The sequence below is a fragment of the Aulonocara sp. 'chitande type north' Nkhata Bay genome, linkage group LG17, assembly GCF_057382095.1.
Source record: "Aulonocara sp. 'chitande type north' Nkhata Bay isolate Kocher_YH1m ecotype deep benthic linkage group LG17, A_spYH_male_GT1.1, whole genome shotgun sequence".
NCBI classification, from domain to species: Eukaryota; Metazoa; Chordata; class Actinopteri; order Cichliformes; family Cichlidae; genus Aulonocara; species Aulonocara sp. 'chitande type north' Nkhata Bay.
In genome coordinates this window covers 16701031-16722626 of record NC_141360.1, presented here as the reverse complement: position 1 = coordinate 16722626, position 21596 = coordinate 16701031, and the positions used below count along the sequence as shown (strand labels likewise).

General features: G+C 44.7%; 1 protein-coding gene across 1 annotated transcript; it reads left to right on the top strand.

Moving 5' to 3' along the window:
* Window positions 1–255: 255 nt before the first annotated feature.
* Window positions 256–2684, top strand: LOC147309840 (uncharacterized). The gene is made up of 5 exons (XM_086270046.1): window positions 256–491; window positions 1066–1190; window positions 1466–1565; window positions 1671–1780; window positions 2013–2684. The coding sequence occupies exons 1-5, from the start codon at window positions 410–412 to the stop codon at window positions 2199–2201; spliced, it is 606 nt and encodes a 201-aa protein (XP_086126172.1). The 5' UTR covers window positions 256–409; the 3' UTR covers window positions 2202–2684.
* The last annotated feature ends 18912 nt before the right edge of the window (window positions 2685–21596 follow it).

Genomic DNA, 21596 nt, shown 5'->3' with positions numbered 1-21596 from the left:
CTGGACTATGGCTATGTGCAGAATTAATATGACTCAGTAGGGATTTGAGGGTCAGACCCACAAAAACGATGTAGATAACACAGCGCCAAATCATTTTGTTTTACTGGTCTGTGAACTACTTTTCCCATAAAGTCAAGATAACCAGGATTATTCCATTATGGGGTAGGAATGGCTATCCTAATTCAGTGCCTTATAACAGCTGTAGTAAGTAACAGCACCCACACGTCAGTATTTACAGAACATAATCTAACTAAATAGTCAAATATTTATATCATTTTATAGGTATAAAAGAGCGAACTAAACCATTTCCGTACACAACCCCATACTCCTGAGTTGGTACAGCCCACCTTCCCGCCTCTAGCTCCGTGCCTAAGCGGTTGGATTGCAGGATTTTGGGGTCTGGGTGTAGATGCGATACAGTTGGTACAGTGTGAAGAAATTAAGGCACGCTATGGAAAAACTGGACGAAATAACAATTGCCAACCTGAAAGGTATGTGACTGTTTTGTTTTTTCTATGTTTTGTGTTCTGGTATGTTGCATGTTAAGTCGCTAGCATGGCAGGCTATACCCGGTTGTTAGCTTAGCTTAGCTGTGCGGTTAGCTTAGTTGCATTAGCATTTTTAAATATGCTAGTGCAGAAAGTTATGAAAGAATTCATGTCCAGTTATTAGTTTCAGTGTCTGTGAATTTATTCAACAAGTGTGCAAAGTGCCATAAGTTAATGCCAGTTTTACAGAAATTGTGGGAGTTTCAAATTTCTATTAGTGAAGTTATTTCATTATATACTTTAGCCCAGGAAGCAAAAAAAAATAATACATTTATATGTATACATGCATTTAATTGATGTATCACAAATATATTACTTTTACCAGTCAATAGGAGGAAGGTAATTTAGAACCTGTGGAGCAGTGAGGAGGGAGAATAATGGAATAGAGTCATGGTTTTAAATGGTAAATATTAAATTATGTTTCCTATGTATCCTGTCTGTTACCCAAGCAAAGCTGTCAGCTGGCTTGCACATGAGGATAATGCAATGTAGTGATAATTGGAAACTCGTATTGCAGAAGCAAATGTTGGAGAAGACCTGCTCTCATCACTTTCACGAGATGACATCAAAGATCTGTTTCCTGGTCCTGAACATTGCCTCAGGCGTCGGGCTCTATGGCTTGCAGTGCACAAATGTGAAGAAGTAAGTTCTGTCCTATCGCTGTGTGACAAAACTGAGAACACACCAGCTTGTTTTATGCAGTTTCAAATAATTCCACCAATACTCACTTAACAGATAGACAGTAGAATCTTCTTTAGTTTTGATTTAAATCAAGTGGCCTACACATTTATTAAATATACATATTTTTTATTGTTCAACACTTTACTGATATTTTGTTGTACTATCTTTCATATTTAGAGACCTAAAGTTCTTGTGCAATTTTATGTGAAATTAGCCCTATGTACACTGTATTTTAGAACAAGACTGCTGCTGAAAAAACGCTAACAACTACTGGAGATGGTGACTTCTTCAGAGAGGAACCCAGCACTTACCTCCATCCAAAAACTTTGGATGGAGGTAATGCTACAGTATCTTGATTTGTCTACATTTATGCTTTGCAGATTACATTATTTGCAATGTTTAATGGTGTTGCCCTGTCTTATTTTTCTTTTTTCAAACCAGTGGAACATGCAGCAGCTGTGTTCAGAGCCCTTCCCATGCTTTTCCCTTCCAGCACAGTACCACCTAAGAAGCTGGGCATCTGTAGTGAGGCTTTTTTCCATGTCCTAAAGGTAAGGCTGCAATATTCTATGTGTATATATTGTTGAATTTTGCAGTTACTCATGTTTTCATTTTATATATTTTACTGTGGAGTCAGTCAAATATTCTTAAAGTTCAGATCCCCATAACATGTTGATGTTAATAAAACCTACAAAAAAAGTTGATCTATTTTAAACTGTAATGCAACTCAAAAATTGTGTTTCTTACAGTCTTGTTCTAATACTCTTTTTTTCTGTCATGTAGACTTCAGAAGACCCTGAAGGCTACCTGCGTCAGCGACCCCTGGCTTGTCCAGTTCTGCTTGTCTCTGAAGGCAACTGCATGATAGCTGTTGGAACCACACCGGTGAGCACTTTTGACCGGAAGGATCTTAATGAGGGACTGCTCTATCTGATGGCATATTACTATGCCCTCCACCTCACATATCCATAGTGCATTTCCACGCTGCTGTCTGTCTTGCAAACTGAAATACTCAAAGACTCCATCCATGACCGAGATTCAACCCCCTCTTACAAGAAGGCGCTTGGTGAGTGGAAGTCATTCACTGAGTGAGTCTCCCAGATGACAGACTCCATCTGCCTTGTTTATCAGACTCAGTGTTAGTCAGTGAGGTTGTTTTTTTTTCTATAGAAAAGTTGTTCAAATGTAAAACACATGTTTGTTTGTGTGGTCGTTAAACTTGTTCTTCTAAAATGTTATGTAATATAGGATTTGAAATAGTGATTGTTTTAAGCTTCAGCAAAATTTATTTTTGATACCAGCCATGAGTGTGTTATACTGTTATTATTCATTTTAAGAGTATCTGGAATATGCACTTCTTATATTGGCCATGTTACACAGTACCCTGCTGAAATGTATAATTTTAGGCATGATTCTCCTGGAACAGACCTCAGTGAGTTACTGACCCATTGCTGTGTCAATAAAAGCACAAAATCTAAGAGTGCTTTTGCTGTCTTAATTTAAGATGAATTCCCTTATTTTTAGTAGCTTTTTGAAGAGATGGTGTCTTATTCTCAGGAATTTTTGCTGATTATTGTTCTCAGAGTCGAAACATAATTCTTATAGTTAGCTCAATCAAGAAAGAAACAATTCAGTTTTAAGAAAATTTGTCCTATAGTAAGGTGTTTTTTTTAATGTGAAAAATCTAAATTAAGGTGTAGAATCTTAAAGTAAGCAAATAATTCTTGAAAACAGCTTGTTCAAGAAAGCATAATACTCATTTTAGGTGCAGATTTTCTAAATATCAAAGTGTCTTTTACTTATAATAAGTCACATTTTCTTCAAATAAGCATACATTTTAGACAATTTTGTCTAGTTAAAAGGCATATGGCAGTTAGATTAATTTGCTAGTTTTAAGAATTCTAGTCAAGCAACTTTTGCTTACCCCATTGGCAGATTTTTTTGCTCAAAACAAGAAAAATTTGTCAGATTTAAGAATATTTGGCTTGTTTCAAGTATAGCTGTTTTTGCAGTGTACATACATTAGCCGCACCTGACCAAAAGCCGCAGGTGTTTCAATGTTGACTCATCATATGTAAGAGAATATGCACAAAGGGAATTGTCAGGAAAGAGATGGCTGTTTGGAAACACACCCCTTTTATTAATATTTTGAAAAACAAGTTATGGGTACATATTTGCATAACTTTTTAGGTATATGTACAAGTAGCGGTAATTACAAGTACGAAACATGTACTGTGCTTCATAAATGAGTAACAAATGTAGTACATAACAATAACCTACAGCACACCAGAAAAATAGATTCAGACTACCTTTTAGGCTCAGGTGCAGTGACACGGCTTTAACAAGAAGAAAAGTCAGTCATTCACCACCATCTTCCTCTTCTTCCTGCACACTAAAAACCACCAAAGTCCTCTTCTCCAGTGTCGGATACGAACAGGCTCAGGATGGCTTCGTCATCCACTCTCCGCTTCTCTCCTTCGTTGTCACTTACAAAACCAAAGAAATCCTCGTTGTCAGTGTCAGAGTCAAACACCCTCAGAAGGGCCGTGGCGGTGTCCTCCTCTCCATCATGCAGCAGTCCAGCCCTTCGAAATCCGTTGGTGATCGTGGATGTTTTCACACTTTTCCACGCTGTCAGATTCCACCGGTGGAGTTGAGCATAACTTGCTTTTCGCAAGTTTATCGCCGCTCGTCATCCACGACTCCCGCTGAACGCGTAGCGTTAATTTGAAGTTTGTTTTTCGCGCTACTTGTACGGCACTATGTTGCCTGGCGGATGGATACGTGACCAACATACCACTCTTGAACCCAGATACTGTGTGTCTGATCACATGCCCTTCCGCCAGGCAACGTAGTGCCGTACAACAGCGGAACAAACAAAACAAATCGTCTTACGATATGACAAAAATCACGGACAATCCATAGAAAAGCTGCACCTGACTAAAAGCCGCAGGGTTCAAAGCTTGTGCAAAAAGTAGCGGCTTATAGCCCGACAATTACGGTATATATTAGGGGTGCAACGATATTCGTATCGATATTGAACCGTTCGATACAGTGCTTTCGGTTCGGTACGCATATGTATCGAACAATACAAAATTTGTAATTTATTTTATCAACTTTCCTTCTGACGATGCTGTCTGTGTTGAGCGCTCAGTGAATCTGCGCTCGACTACTCCGCCTAGGCTCGACAGTGCAGCCTAGGCGGAGTAGTCGAATGCAGATTCACTGAGCGCTCAACACAGACAGCATCGTCAGAAGGAAGAGCGCAGGGCAAGCTAGCGAGACAGAAGTTAAGCTCTCCTTGCAACATGGACCTCCCCCACCCTCATTCAGATCTGGCGTTTGGAATTATTTTGGTTTTCATGTGACGTATGACCCTGAAGGTAAGCGAGTCGTGGACTAAAGTAAAACAGTATGTTGGATGTGCCATGCAATGCTCAATTACAGCATTGCATGGCACCAATTACATGGGTGGGAACTAGTGTGTTAGCGCAGTTAGCTCGTTAACGTGTTGGCCGTCTAGCCCCATGCACGGGGCGATCGGCGGTAGCTTGTTAACGGAGATTTGCCGTGTTGTGGCGTTAACGTTATTTCAACGAGATTAACCTGAAAGCACTAGTGGGAACACAACGAATATGACTGCACATTTACGCCGACATCATCTTAGTGCAAAGACAAGTGGAAACAGAAAAAAAACAAGCAAGCATGCTACTAACTTTAGCCGAGTCATTTAGACAGCTGTTAGCACATGATTCTCCTTATGGGGTCCTGATATGTTTAATATGCTGCTGAGAATATAGCCCAGAAGAAGCGTATAGTATAGCTTTTATTTTGGAAAGAGCCATTTCTCTGTAATAAACTCTCTTTTCCAAAGATGAGTGATTCCTCAATCAGATACAGGGCTTGCAATATCGCTAGCCCGACGTCCCGGAGCTAGCGATCTTTCCAGTCGGGCTACCAAAATCTATCTCTGCCCTGCCCGTCGGGCTATTGTAGGAAGGAAAAATATATGTCAGTGCTTTTGCATTCTTTCAGAAATGTAGCTGGGTAGTTATGTCATTGGCATCGGTGAGCCACTGTCAATATGTGACATAGGGCTGGGCGATATGACCCAAAATTCATATCTTTTTTAGCTGGATGGCGATATAAGATATATATCTCGATATTTTTTTTTAAGCCATAAAGTAAGAACAAAAAGAGAGTTCTTAGTCAAAGCTGTGTCCCAGATGTCACACAGGCACTTTTATTAACATACAGCACAGATGTACATGAAAAATTACTCAAAATTAAATTATGAGCATTCATTAAATAATAATGCTCCATAAATAAAAGAAAACAAGGTTGTTTTTGTGCTAAACAAAGAGCTCACAATTGTGCAGTCAAAATATAAACTAAAAGACGCTGAGCGTAATAACAAAGACAGACAGATTTCACAGCAGCTCTATTTCCAAGTTTTACTGCGTGACTGACAGCCTGGAGTTTGAAATCCGCTTCATAACCACGTCTCTTACAGGTGCCATTTATGGTCCTTATACACACACAATATGGTAATATTACGTTGATGCACAGTACGTATCACTCCGCGAAGCTCCTCGGTAGCCGTAATGCGCCGACAATCTATCAAGCGGTGCTTCCCAAAGTCGTACTCAAACATTTTTGACAGATTGCTGAGTGCCGTGTACCACATAAAATCGGTTCGCGGCCATCAAGCACAACCAGAATTCATACATAAGGCGCGCTATCAACTTTTGAGAGAATGAAAGGATTTTAGGGTTAGCGCGGTTAGCGCGGTTAGCTCGTTAGCGCGGTTAGCTCGTTAGCATGTTTAGCTCGTTAACACGTTGACGCCGTCCAGCCCCACGCATGGGGCGATGCGCAGTAACTCGTTAACGGAGATTTGCCGTGTCCGTCTTGTCGCTGCCTGCACGTGAAGCGATGGGGGAGGAGGGGGAGTTGTCTTCAGTGAAGGCGAGGCGGAGTAACGTTGTGTAGAGACAAAAGTGGACGAAAGAGAGGCAAACTTGCGGCTCCACAACTATAATTATAACGTAACATAGACTATATCGATATAAAGGATATTGTCACATCTTATATCTCGTATAAAAATATATCGATATGTTTTAAAAACTCGATATATCGCCCAGCTCTAATGTGACATATTGAAATCGCGTTTGAATTTGCGCTTGTTTTTTGCTTTCACTTTGCAATCGCGCGAACTGTGTATAGAGAGCGACAGCACTGATCTGTGAGTGATGATAATTTGTGCACCAATTCCTCTGACATCGTCTTATTAATCGTTAGCTTACTATGCAAACATTACAAGTGAAATCTCCCGCAGCAAGCTTAAACATGTGAGAGGTTGATCGCGCAGAGAATCGCTGAGCTTATGTGAGTGCGTGTGTAAAAGCAGCAGGATATATATTTCAGTTCTGCTGAGCCAAATAAGACAGGTCAGGGTGAAGAAGTGACAGCCAAAGAAAAGCTTACCACAAAACGGAGAAGTTATGACAAATCAGACTATAAGGCAAAAAGAAAGTGCAGCTTTATGGTTTCATGGACAAAAGAATTTCTGTGGCTGCAATATGACGAGCTAAATAACCAGGGCTGCACATAAGTGGTCCGCAGGTGCGCATTCGCTGTCAAAATAAAAAACACGCACAAGGGTTAGGGTTAAATTTAAAAACTGTACTTTTGAGTTAAAATATATATTTATAATTTTAATAAATGACAAATTAAAAAGGCATGAACATTTTTTTTGTATCGAAAAAATATCGAACCGTGACACCAAAGTATCGAACCGAACCGAACCGTGAATTTTGTGTATCGTTGCACATACTATATACTATATATATATATAGTATATACATTGGGTGAATGTGCAGTAGTAGCAGCAAGCAGGTGAATTTTGTACATTAATATGAATAGACATCTGACTATTTTACAGGATAGACAATATAAACATATTTAAAATTAAAGGAATTGAAATGTACATTGTGCCTTGGTTTAGTGTCTGGAAGAGTCCTGTCTCAGTCAATTATAGATGATGTGAGAGGGCGGGTGTGTGTGTTTAGGGCACGGATGGCTTGGGGATAGAAGCTCCTCTTGAGTCTCTCTGTCCTTGCCCGGAAGATGCGGAACCTTCTACCAGATTGCAGAAGTTGGAACAGTTTGTTGCCAGGATGGGACGGGTCCTTCAGTATCTGCGCTGCTCTAGTCCGGCATCTCCTGGTGTAGGTGTCCTGAAGCGGGGGGAGAGCAATCCTGCAGCAGCGTTCTGCTGTACGGATCACTCTCTGGAGAGCTTTTTGGTCCTTCACACAGCTGTTCCCAAACCACGATGTCATGTTCTGTGTGAGGATGCTCTCCACAGCGCCTGTATAGAAAATCCTGAGGATCTTTGGAGAGACCCTGAACTTCCTCAGTTGTCGTAGGTGATACAGGCGCTGCCTAGCCTTTTTGGTCTGGACCTGAATGTGGGCAGCCCATGTCAGGTCTGAGGAGATGTGGACACCAAGATACTTGAAGGACTGCACCCTCTCCACTGGAGCTCCATTGATGATAATGGGCTTGTAGTCTCTGTGCTGACTCCTTCTGAAGTCCACCACCAGCTCCTTGGTCTTGCTGACGTTCAGCTGGAGGTGATTGTCCTGGCACCATGATGCCAGATTCTTCACTTCGTCCATGTAGGCCGCCTCATCGTTGTTGGAGATGACACCCAACACCACTGTGTCGTCAGCAAACTTCACAATGGTGTTGGAGCCATGGGTGGCCACACAGTCTGAAGTGTAGAGGGAGTAGAGCAGTGGCGAGAGGACACATCCCTGAGGTGCTCCTGTGTTGATGGTGATGCTGTTGGAGAAGCACCTGCCCACCCTCACCACCTGAGTTCTGCCAGTGAGGAAGTCCAACACCCATGCACACAGACGGCTGTTAAGTCCCAGATCCCTCAGCTTTGTGAACAGTCTGCAGGGCACTATTGTGTTAAACGCTGAACTGTAATCAACAAACAGCATTCGCACATAGTTACCCTGTTTCTTGTCCACATGGCTGAGAGTGGTGTGTAGGACGTGGGCGATGGCATCCTCTGTGGATCTGTTGGATCTGTAGGCGAACTGCAGCGGATCTGTGGTGTCTGGGATGGAGGAGGAGATGATGTTCTTCAGCAGCCTCTCAAACACCTTCATTACTACCGAGGTCAGTGCAACTGGCCGTTAATCGTTCAGGGATGAGGGTTTGCTGTTCTTGGGCACAGGGATGATGGTGGATCTTTTGAAGCATGTGGGGACCACAGACTTCGCCAGGGACTCGTTGAAGATGTAAGTGAACACACCTGCTAGCTGGTCAGCACAGCAGCGCAGCAGACGGCCGGTGATGCCGTCTGGCCCCGCCGCTTTCCTTGTGTTCACTCTCCTCAGTGCCGCTCGGACGTCATGCTCCGCGATGCTGGTCACCGGTCTCTCGCTGATGACGTCACTGTCCTCGGTAGTCAGGCGGTAGATAGCATTAGCCGCCTGGCTAACCTCGAAACGGGCGTAGAACTGATTCAGCTCGTTGGTGAATGCAGAGTCAGCGTTGATCAGCGCAGTGTCCCTGGCTTTGTAGTCCGTAATGGTGCGTAGTCCGTGCCACAAACTCCGTGTGTCGCCCTGGTGGAAGTGGGACTCCACACGTTCCCGGTACCGGCGTTTGGCATCTCTCACCGCGCGCTGCACGCCGTATGAGGCCGCTTTGTAGGCGCTCATATTGCCAGTGGCGAGACCCGCGTTGTAGGAGGCGGTCCTGGCGTAAGTGCATATGAGAGCATGAGGGTGGGAATGGATGTTTGTATATGTGTGTGCCTGTATGTCTGTGTCTAGGGCTGCCACGATTTGTCGACTAGTCACGATTACGTCGACTATCAAAATCGTCGACGACTGATTTAATAGTCGACGCGTCGTTTGAAACTTTGTACGATCACAAAAGACGCAGGAATAAGTGGCAGGATTTAAGAGTGTAATAACGGACTGAAACAGAAGATGGCACATTGCATGTACAAGGATGTCAGCTACCGTTAAACCCCGAAGAAGAAGAAGAAGAAGCAGCTGTGTCCCAGAATTCATAGCGCGGCCCAGCGCAGTTTCCAACAATGGCGGCAGCTAGTTAGTTTTAATGTTACTCTTATTATTCTTTCTGGGTCACAAAATAAACGTTTAACATATTTTCAGGCGAGAATGTAGCTGTGTAAACCTCAAATATCTGCTCAGTTTATCAGGACACCACATATTTTCAAAAGCGCTCCGACGTTTTCGGAGACATCTGTTACCCACTAGCTCGTTAGCAAGCCGGGGGCTAGGCTCACTAGCGCCGTGAGAACACCGGACTCCCTGCAAATCGTTTTCAAACCCACCGCCGTCTTTCGCTACTCAGGTTAAATATATATGAGTCACTTAGATAACTTAAAATGTTATTGTTTGGCTTTTTTTTTTTAGTATTTTATTTGTTCCTGAGTAAATCAGTTTGTCTGAGATTAAAGTTATAGTTTTTACACAGCTGAATAAACGTCAAGCAGACAACTGATTATCAGAAGTGTGAGATGCTCCAGAATATACTCCAGTGTCCTGTTATATTTTAGATAGCAAGGAGTTTATTAAACTTCACCGAAACAATCTGCAAATTTCATTAAAATTTAATAAACTATCATCTTGTCTTTATTTTTAGTTAGCACAGACCTTAAACACTTAAAGCTGTAAGCTAATGATAGTTATATAAGAGCAGATGCTGCTGGTGCAATAAGCTGTAGTTTTATGTCTAATGGATGATGATCTGATTAGTCGACTAATCGCAAAAATAATCGGTGACTAGTCGACTATCAAAATAATCGTTTGTGGCAGCCCTATCTGTGTCTATATGTCAGGTTGGGTGTCAGGCGCCACCTCTCTGGGGACATCTTAGGCCCTCCAAGGTTTGGAGGCCTATCTCCCCCTACCACCACTTCCCCTGCCAGTGGCGGACTCCCTCAGACATCGGTGCGTTGGTGGTTCTTTGTGTCCGGGGATGGGCGTCCAGGTACACACCGGCTCACTCCTTGGCGGCCGCTTATCGGGGCCTGGAGCCTGGGGCTCGCTTGGGCCACTTCGGAGGTGGGGTGCCCCCGGCCTCTCGGCCTGGGGCTCGGTCACTCAGGCACAGCTGGCTGCCGGCGGAGCTCACGGGCGCGTCACTGCAACTCCCCCTGGCTTCTGCTCCGCGGCTGCTGAGTGAGCCCTCATCTGGGACTCTCCTCAGCTCTTTCTGGGACAGTGGCGCGGCTGCCCCTCTGTTGGTCTTCCTTGGTCTCTTGTGTTCTAGGGGCCTCTGGATGTCTGGAGTTTTGATCTCCTCCATACCTGCTTCATGCCCTGGAGGACGGGGCTGTGCCCCCCCCCCCCCCAACACCCTCTAGCAGATCATTACATGAAGGAACCTTTTTTTAAAAAAAAACAAGCGCGTCCATGCTCACAGGTGTACACACGGGTGATCACACCCACAAACTACACCCTTTTTGGCTCCTACCTCAAAGCACACTGTGTTCTGTTGATCTTATGTGCTGCACAATAATGTTTAATATTTAGTATTTACTGTCATATTCCCATATATCATTGTGATGTTGTTTATTCTATTACTCTTGTTCTCTTCTGCTTGTTTTCTTTTTTCTTTCAGCAGGTGATCCAGGTGATTGATATATGCATTTTTTTTCTTTTTTTTTTTTCTTTTTTCTTTTTGCTCATTCTGTTGGTGTTTGTTTTTTGCCCTTCCCCCCCGTCCCTCTTCTCAGCTGTTTCTCTTTCCCTCTTTCTTTCTCCCCTTCTTTACCCCAGTCAAGTCTGTCCCGTATTCAGTAAGTGAAAATAAAATAAACAATAAAAAAAAAGAAAAAAAAAAAGAAACCTTCGCAGTGATGTTATGTTCTGTTGCCAACTCTTTAAACTTTATGAAATGCTTTTAATTGAACTATATTGTGTAATATGGAGATAAGTTTCTGCTTCATAATGTGTAAAACTATTGACCTTAAATATATTGACAGTCATGGTCCTTGGTCTTTAATCCAGAGTTTTGAGTTTTCTGTCTTTTTGGTTTCTTTTGGACTTCAAGTGCTATTACATTCTAGTTCCCGTTTGGTTTTGGTCTTTAGTTTATTTTATTTCCCACTGCTTTTGAGTTTTGTTTCCTTTGCTTCTAGTTCTTACTTCTTTTTCAGACGATCTCACTCACCTTTCGTGTCTTTCCATCCTAGTTTCATCTCAGTGTTTTGTCCTCGTGTGTCAACTCTGTCTTGTTTACCTTTCTGTTACGACTGTGATCGTAATCATGTGTAAATTTGAGTGTCCAGGTGCTCCTCCGGGATTGGTGCATCCAAGGTGGATGGCTCACACCGATTGGCTGAGGACTGGGAGGCAGCGGATAAGAAGAGACCACCAGGGACTGCCAATTCATTCATCCATGGCCCAACCCAACCGGCAGACCGTTCACTGTGTCAAAAATATTATGTTAATGTAAGAGCATGTAGGGGTGGACCGCCTTTTTGGTTGATCAGTTTTCTCCTGTTTTTGTTAGGCAGGGAGGAAAGTGATTGTCGTTTGGTTTAGTTCTTTTGAGTAGGTAAGTTGTGTTTATTCCTAAGATAGGTTACTTTTTGTTTGTTGTTTTGGCCTTGGGTTCACCCTGAAGTTATGATATGCTCCCTTCCTTTGTTTAACTGCACTTATTGTAAATAAATCACTGTCACAAAATATTAAGTGTGTGACGTGCTGCTTGGGGTTGGACGGGGATGGATCACCCTTTATGTTGTGGTCTGGCCGCGCCTAGACGGGCCATAACATAATTGGGGGCTCGTTCCGTCTCTTTTCTCGCTTGTTGGTGAGTAGGGTTGGCGTGTCTTGTTCTGGTTAGCGGTTTTATGTTTTTGTGTGTTGGGGTGTGTGTGTGTGAGAATGGATTTTTCACTTGAAGATTTTGTGGAGGCACCTTCATGGGAAAAAATTGACAAATGTAAGAAAGCGGACCTGCTCATTGTGGCTAACTCTTACGATGTGGAAGTGTCTTACAGTGCTCGCAAGGCAGAGTTGAAGGAAACCCTGGCTGAAAAGCTAGTGGACAAAGGTGTGCTTCTATGACGGGGAGATGATGCGGAAAGCAAGCCAGTGAAAGGCGCAGATGCTTGAAAAGGGCTCAGCTGGTGTTTCCCCAACGTCATCAAGCACAAGTGCTTCTTCTTCTGCTGGTTTTGACATAAGTAAGCACATCAAGTTGGTTCCCCCGTTTCGCGAGTCTGAGGTAGACTCCTATTTTAGTGCATTTGAGCGCATAGCCGCTGCTTTGAAGTGGCCGAAAGAGTTTTGGTCCCTCTTACTCCAACGTAAGCTTGTGGGAAAAGCCCAAGAAGTGTGTTCAAGCCTGTCTATTGAGCAGAGTTTAGATTATGAAACTCTTAAGAAAACTGTGCTGCAGGCGTATGAACTTGTCCCTGAAGCATATTGGCAGAAATTTAGGATTCTTAATAAAACTGCTAACCAGACTTTTGTTGAGTTGGCGCGAGAAAAGAATGTGTTGTTTGAGAAATGGTGTTGTTCATGTAAAGTTAAAACCGTGGAAGAGTTAAACTCTTATTTTGCTGGAGGAGTTTAAAAAGTGTTTGCCGGAACCCATCATGACTTATTTAAACGAACAAAAGGTGTTCTGTGCACAGAATTCGTTTCAGGAAAATCTATCTGAACGAAAAAGGTCACCAAGAGCAGTGCGTAAAAACGTATCACAGTATAGTGGTAACATTTCACTCTTTGTGTTTGAGGCCATACCATGCAATGGGTAATTGTGCTGCAGAGAAAATAGCTGCACTATTTAATAGCCGAGACATGTAAATACTTTGCATTACATTTTGAATCCACTACCTTAAAAGAGCTCCAATTTACAGACAAATGTCAAAAATGTTACAACTATCCCCGGTCTCCCCTACAGGCCATTGTTGATTTTCCTGTCCCGCAGACAAAAAGAGCTCTGCGTCGTTTTTTAGGAATGGCCGGTTTTTATCGAGGGTTTTGCAGAAATTTTTCTGATGTGGTTAGTCCCCTAACTGATCTTGTTAGCCCCTTAAAGCCTTTTAATTGGTCTCCAGCATGTCAGGTGGCATTCGAATCTGCCAAAGCATTGTTGTGTAGTGCACCAGTGCTAGCTGCGCCGAATTTTGAGCGCCCTTTTAAACTAGAAGTTGATGCCAGCTCGTGTGGCGCAGGCGCTGTTCTGTTACAGGAAGATGGTCACGGCGTAGATTATCCCGTCTGCTACTTTTCAAAAAAGTTTAACAGGCACCAGACCCATTATAGCACCATTGGAAAAAGAGGCTCTTGCCTTACTCCTTGCGTTACAGCATTTTGAGGTCTATGTTGGGTCAAGTGTGCTCCCTATGCAGGTGTTTACCGATCACAACCCACTGGTGTTTCTTTCCCAAATGCGCAACTCCAATCAAAGACTTATGCGCTGGTCCTTGTTATTGCAAGATTTTAACTTGGAGATCAGTTACAAGAAAGGGAAAGATAACGTGTTGGCTGATACCCTGTCTAGAGCACTTTCTCCTTGAATTAAACATTTTGGGGGTAATGTTAATTCTTGGGAAAGGGTGTTACGACTGTGATCGTAATCATGTGTGAATTTGAGTGTCCAGGTGCTCCTCCGGGATTGGTGCATCCAGGGTGGATGGCTCACACCGATTGGCTGAGGACTGGGAGGCAGCGGATAAGAAGAGACCGCCAGGGACTGCCAATTCATTCATCCATGGCCCAACCCAACCGGCAGACCGTTCACTGTGTCAAAATATTATGTTAATGTAAGAGCATGTAGGGGTGGACCGCCTTTTTGGTTGATCAGTTTTCTCCTGTTTTTGTTAGGCAGGGAGGAAAGTGATTGTCGTTTGGTTTAGTTTTTTTGAGTAGGTAAGTTGTGTTTATTCCTAAGATAGGTTACTTTTTGTTTGTTGTTTTGGCCTTGGGTTCACCCTGAAGTTATGATATGCTCCCTTCCTTTGTTTAACTGCACTTATTGTAAATAAATCACTGTCACAAAATATTAAGTGTGTGACGTGCTGCTTGGGGTTGGACGGGGATAGATCACCCTTTATGTTGTGGTCTGGCCGCGCCTAGACGGGCCATAACATTTCTGAATTTGTGTCAAGTTTGCATGTTTGATTCTATGTTTCAGGGTTACTTCTGGTTTTTTAAAAACTATTTGTTATTTTAATAAAGATTCATTTTAATGAAGATAACATTTTTGCCGCTGTGCTCAGTTTCTCTTTCTGGAAATAATCTGGAGAAAAGCCTTTCTTTTGAGAAAGTGTTATTAGGAAGTGATCAGACAAATGAGGGTTTTCAGAAAACACAGTTAAATGTCCGGTTTCTATGCCATATGTCAGATCTAGAGTGTGATTAGAGCAGTGACTGGGTGCTTTTACATTTGAAAGAAGTCAGTTGAGTCCAAAAATACATTAAATGCCATATTTGGGGCTTCTGACAAATTAGTATATCTCAAGGGTTTTGATTCATTTAGACTAACAAAATCATTTTACTGTAACCAGGTTTCTGTAAGGCAGCATACATGAATTTGCTGATCAATTATTAATTTATGTACTTGGGGAGCAGAAACAGTCTGTAAGGAATGAGTTTTTGGTGGGAGAACAGGAGGAGAGCGTTAACAGACATGGAGGCTGGCATAGTTGTTGGGTACGACCAAATTGCATACAGAGTAATCATTAGATTCCTGTCCAGAACAGCATGGATTCCTATGGAGGGGATCAAACAAGTGCAGTTACTCGAAGAACGTCCAGCTCAACTTTAGAAAGAGGATCTGGCAGTTGATGATAGAGAAACCCGTAGCAAGCTGTGGCTGGCTGTGAAGGAGGCAAGGAATAGAGGAGACAAGGTCTATTACGTGGGGAACGCAGCTTATATCAATGGGAACGAGATCAAAATATGATGATAAGATACTATACCGTGAATTCTCTATTATTCCTTTGATAAGCTGAAAATATTTAATTTACTTAATTTCATAAGGTAACAGACGTTGGTTCTAGTGTAGTGTTCTCGGACAGTAACTGGCAAAGTTGTTTATTATTAGAGTTTCATGTTTCTGTTTATTTGTGTTTAGGATTTGTTCTTCGGTTGTGTCTGCTTAGTATAGGTCTAGTTCCATGTGTCATTTTCTGTCTGTCTCTCAGTGTCGAGTCTGCGTCTTAGTGTGATGGTATCTTGTTCCTGTTTTATTGTGAAGGTCTGCGTCTCATGTGTGTGTTCAGTTTTACCTCTTGTCTCGTCTCGTTAATGACTCCCAGCTGTGTCCCCCACCTGTGTGTAATCTCCCTGTGTTTCTGAGTGTATTTAAGTCGTGTCTTCTGTGTTTGTAGTTGCTGGTTCGTCCGTGTGTTCCCTGCCGTCATCATCATGTACCATCGTCTTCCTTCCTTTATGTTCTTGTTCATGCTCAGTAGTCTAGTTGTCCCAGTATAGTTTAGTTCTCCGTTTTGCCGTTTGCCTCTCTATTTTTCGTGTTCAGTAAATCACCTTCACACCTTCACGACTGCCTGCGTTTGGATCCTCCTTTTCCTTTTCCACACGGCTCTTCTGACTTGCCGTGACAGTATGGACCAGCCAGATATGGATTCAGCGGCATTCACCCCACCCACGGAGCTTCGAAAGCTCATAACGGACTCAGCGTCAAAATTAATCAACCTGTGGCTCGAGCATGGGGGAGAAGCGTTTCTCGACGTTCTGGAAGTCAGGCTACAACAGCTTATTTCCGATTATCCCTTGCTATTGGACTCAGTGCACCCGCTCATACAAAACTTCATTCTCCACGAGCTACACCCCCCCCCCCCCCCCGCTACTGCTCGCCTGCTCGCTTCAACGGAGGACGTGCCATCTGTACCGCCAGATGAGGAGTTACCTGGCCCGTCGGAGCCGTCTCCACGGAGGAAGGCCTGTAACACTGCCCCCATTCAGTCAGCAGCCACGCTGCCCCCAGTTCAGTCAGCCACTTCACCACCTATTACGCATCCACTACAATCGTCTCTGCTACCTATAGCTCAGCAGCCTACCCACTCATTCATTCAGTCATCATCCTCACAGTCTCATTACAAGCAGGGAACACACTTCATACAAACTTTAGCTGGTTCACTTAAGCTGGCCATCTCAGAGACAGTTGCTCCCTCTAGGGCCTCCCCAGAGGCTGGGTGTCAGTCACCAGCCAACTCTGGAGCCCTAGAGGTCAAGATGCCAGCACCAGCAGCTTCACTAGAGAACTTTACTGAGCAGTCTCAGCCGTCATCCCCTGCTGAGAGCTCCAGTGAGTTCGCCCCTCTGCCCCTGTCCTCTGCTGGAGGATCAGAGGGACCCATTCAGCCGTCTATCTCAGCTGGGGGGCTCGAGTCCGTCCAGCCTCACGCCACGTCTGCTGGGGGGCCCTGGAGGACCCAGCAAGCACATCCTCATGTCAGCTGACGGTCCGGGGATGTCTTACTTTTACCCTGTCTTTTTTTTTTTTTTTTTTTTTTGCCTGTCCCGTTTGGCTCTTTTGCCATCAGAATTGTTGTCTAAAGGCAAAGAAAGATGCCCAACGGATTTACTTTACCAAACTGACCATCCCAGCCTTGCCGTAATGGTCCATTTGATTCACCTTTTATTGTTTATTTTATTTTCACTTACTGAATACGGGACAGACTTGACTGGGGGAAAGAAGGGGAGAAAGAAAGAGGGAAAGAGAAACAGCTGAGAAGAGGGACGGGGGAGAAGGGCAAAAGACAAAAACCAACAGAACGGGCAGAGAAAAAAAAATGCATATATCAATCACCTGGATCACCTGCTGAGAAAGAAAAAAGAAAGCAAGCTGAAGAGAACAAGAGTAATAGAATAAACAACATCACAATGATATATGGGAATATGACAGTAAATACTAAATGTTAAACATTATTGTGCAGCACATAAGATCAACAGAACACAGTGTGCTTTGAGGTAGGAGCCAAAAAGGGTGTAGTTTGTGGGTGTGATCACCCGTGTGTACACCTGTGAGCATGGACGCGCTTGTTTTTTGTTTTTTAAAAGGTTCCTTCATGTAATAATCTGCTAGAGGGTGTGGGGGGGCCACAGCCCCGTCCTCCAGGGCATGAAGCAGGTGTGGAGGAGATCAAAACTCCAGACATCCAGAGGCCCCCAGAACACAAGAGACCAAGGAAGACCAACAGAGGGGCAGCTGCGCCACTGTCCCGGAAAGAGCTGAGGAGAGTCCCAGATGAGGGCTCACTCAGCTGCCGCGGAGCAGAAGCCAGGGGGAGTTGCAGTGACGCGCCCGTGAGCTCCGCCGGCAGCCAGCTGCGCCTGAGTGACCGAGCCCCAGGCCGAGAGGCCGGGGGCACCCCACCTCCGAAGTGGCCCGAGCGAGCCCCAGGCTCCAGGCCCCGATAAGCGGCCGCCAAGGAGTGAGCCGGTGTGTACCTGGACGCCCATCCCCGGACACAAAGAACCACCAACGCACCGATGTCTGAGGGGGTCCGCCACTGGCAGGGGAAGTGGTGGTAGGGGGAGATAGGCCTCCAAACCTTGGAGGGCCTGAGATGTCCCCAGAGAGGTGGCGCCTGACACCCAACCTGACATATAGACACAGACATACAGGCACACACAGATACAAACATCCATTCCCACCCTCATGCTCTCATATGCACTTACTCCACACTCAACCAACGTGGAGACAGACATAAAGAGACGCTGTACACACGATCACACTCCCCAAGCGTACTCTACAAACCGGGTCTAGGTGCCCCCGTCCCTGGAGGGGGGAACTGCACCCAGACCCAGGTGGTGTTTCCCTTTTCCCTGCGGGGGGGGAGGCAGACCGCCCCGACTCCGCAGCAGCAGGAAGGCTCCACCCTCCAGACCGCAGTCGGACGGCCAACTCCTCCTCCTAGTCCTAGCCCCCCTGCTCCAGCAGGTCGCAGAGAATGGGGGTGAGAGAAGACTCCAAACCTCCCTCCACCCGCTCATTGTAGTGTTGATGCATGTGTGTTCTAAGGTGCATTTAAAACCCAGGAGGGCATGGAGCTACCTGCCAGAGAGCAGCAGGTAAGCGCATGGTCCCTCCTGCTAGCCCTCAATGTCTACGTGTATTTAAAATTGAGAGGTGGGCAACGATGCCAGGGGTGGGGTGTACACCCTGATGGTGATTTGGACTCCGTGATTGTGCCCACCCCCAAGATCCTATATGTATGTGTAATGAGAGTGTGAGTAATGTGAATGTCTAAGTTGTGGGATAAAATTGAGGCAGAGGCAGCCAGAAGGGGACAGAGGGGGGGGGGGGGGGGGGGGGGTAGCCTCCTCTGCACCCTGGTGACATACCCCTACTCCAAGGCCCTGCATGTGTGGGTGGTTGTGGTGGAGCGGGAAGAGGGAGGCAGCTGGAGATGGGGAGGGAAGGAAGGGAGGGGCAAGTGACCCCTCCCTGGGGCCAGCTCCCCCGCTGACCCCAGTAGGCACCCCCATACTCCGCGGCCCGCCAGGGAAAGGGGGCCCAGGCCCATCCAGACCGGGGCCCAGTGCAGCAGCGCCGCCCGGCCCCACAGAGCCCAGGACAGTCCACCCAACCCCACCACAGAGAAAACTGCACCCACCCCACCATCCACTCATCTTCCAGACTACATAAGACAATAAACACCCAGGCTGAGATCTTCCTCCACCTCTCCTGTATCTCCCCCTCCTGCAGAGGGAGCTCCTGAGGAGAGGAAAGCTCCTGCAAGATGTGACAATCTCCCCCACCAGTTGAAGAGCCCCCCAGGTGGCTCGACGCACCGGCGGCACCCTGCTCCAGGGCTGGGCCCCCATGCACCCACCCGCCCACAACCCCGGCAACACACCAACCAGGACCCAAGCCCCCGAGGCCCGGTCCGGGTCCCAGCCCAGAGACGGAGCGCCCCCAGAACCTCACGCCCATCCCGGACCCACCCAGGGGCAGCCAGGCTACCAGGTCAGTAACCCACGTCCATCAGCACAGACCCTCCCCTAGCCCCGCTGCACGCAGCCGCGAGGAAACAGTCACCTGAGAGCCAACAGAGCCCCTAACCGGACATGACCGCTACCCCGGGTTGAGCCCCCCAAGGAAGATGCCTCCGGGGAACCCCCCGACGCCCTAAGCCTGTCCCTACCCCCACACCAATCACAACAGTGAAGGCGGGACCAAACTATGACCCCCCACCCCCACTAGGTGATGGAGCTGATCAAAGGAGCCCAGAGCAATTGATCTGATGTGGTGGCAGAGGCTGTATCAAGACTAATGTAATCTAATAGATAATTTCTATATTGGTTAGAATTAAGATTATTTTTATTTTTCCAGTTCATGAGGACTGTTTTCTTGGCTATGCATAGGGCAGTGAAAACCATATGGGCGATATTCTTTTCTGAAGTGACATTATCTAAGCTGCCCAACAAACACACTAAGGGGGAAGTTGGAATGTTACATTTCAGACACTTCGATAAGTCTTCACATATCTCGCGCCAAAACTTCTGAACTGGTGGACAGAACCAAAGAGCGTGGATATAATTGTCTGGTGTATTGCTTTGACAGTGTGAGCAGTTGTTGGTAGACGTAAAGCCCATCTTGAACATCCGATGACCTGTATAGTGTACTCTATGTAATATTTTGTATTGAATTAATTGAAGACTGGGATTTCTAATTAGATGAAAGGTTTTTAAGCAAATCTGAGACCAGAAGTTTAGGTCTAAGTTAACTGATAAATCCGCTTCCCATTTTGCAATAGGAAGTGATATTGATTCATCTGTTTTAGAAAGCATTCTGTATATTTTGGATAGTAATTTGGGGGGTTTAAGAGTAAGAAATTGAACCACACTTGGTGGTGTTTGTAGTTCAACTTGACCCGGTTTAAATTTCTTTTTTACTATGGATTTAATTTGTTGATATTCTAAAAATCTTTTCTTGTTGATCCCATATTGTGTAACTAGTCCGTCAAATGAAATAAATTCTGTTCCTTCTAGTATATGTTCTAAATATTTGATTCCTTTATCACTCCAATCTGAAAAGTTTATCATATTATTGTTTTGTAATATGTCAGGGTTGTTCCAGATAGGTGTACGTTTGCATGGGATTAATGAAGACTCCGTCAATTTTAGAAACTCCCACCATGCTGTCAGAGAAGAGCTGATGTTGATGCTTTTAAAGCATTCATGTCGTTGGATGTTTGAGCTGATAAATGGTAGGTCTGAGATCTCTAGATTATTGCAGAGTGCTTGTTCTACATCTAGCCAAGGTTCATCTAAGAGGGTGTGTTTTAGCCATCCTGAGATAAACTGAAGCCTGTTGGCTAAGAAGTAGTGCTGAAAGTTAGGCAGTTCTAGTCCTCCTTTATCCTTGGTCTTTTGTAGTGTTTTTAAGCTTATACGTGGGGGTTTATTTTTCCAAAGGAATTTGGACATACATGAATCTAGAGATCTGAACCAATCTTGTGGCGGTTTAGTTGGGATCATTGAGAATAAATAATTTATTTTTGCCTTAACTGGGGGCCAGGAAGGGAGAATGAAAGGTAGGGAAAGAAAACCAGAGGTAGAGAGGCACAGTGAGAGAAGACACACAAATCAGCTGGATGATCTGTTAGAAGAAAAAATAGAGAAAACAAGCAAAAGGAGAGCAACACAAGAAACACATCACTGCAGCAATAACTTAGATAATTATAAGTAACAGTAAATACTAAATATTGAATGTCATTCTGCAGCACACAATGTGCTTTGAGGTTGGAGCCAAAAAAAATATAGTGTGCACACCTGTGTGTGTTCTCCATGTAACGATCTGCTAGAGGGTGTGGGAACCATAGCCCCGTCCTCCAGGGCATGAAGCAGGCATGGAAGAGATCCAGGCCCCAGACATCATAGATTTGGCCATATGAATATGGAAAAGGGTTGCTCTAAAGAGAAATCAAAAATAATAGCCAAAATAATGAGATGATCTCCAAAATGTAATTTGGCAGACCAAGAATCTGAGGAATACTCACAGTTGGATCAGGACAAAATATGAGAATAAAGCGAGAGGTGCATTTGTTAGATCTAAGAAGAAAGTGCATAAAATATTTCTTTAATTTAGAAAAAAGGAACTTTTAAGCCACGGTACACCTATGATTATGCCTGTATTACTGACCCTTGTATTCCAAGAGCACAAACACTGCGAGTGGCCAGCAGTGCTAGTTTCAGTCATTATGCAAATGTACTATTTGTTATGTTGGGGAAACCTGCATTAAGCTAAGACTGAAGACGTCACTTCGGTGAGTGATGAAGCGTTTCGTCCAGATGAACAGAAACTTTTGGGGGCAAACCA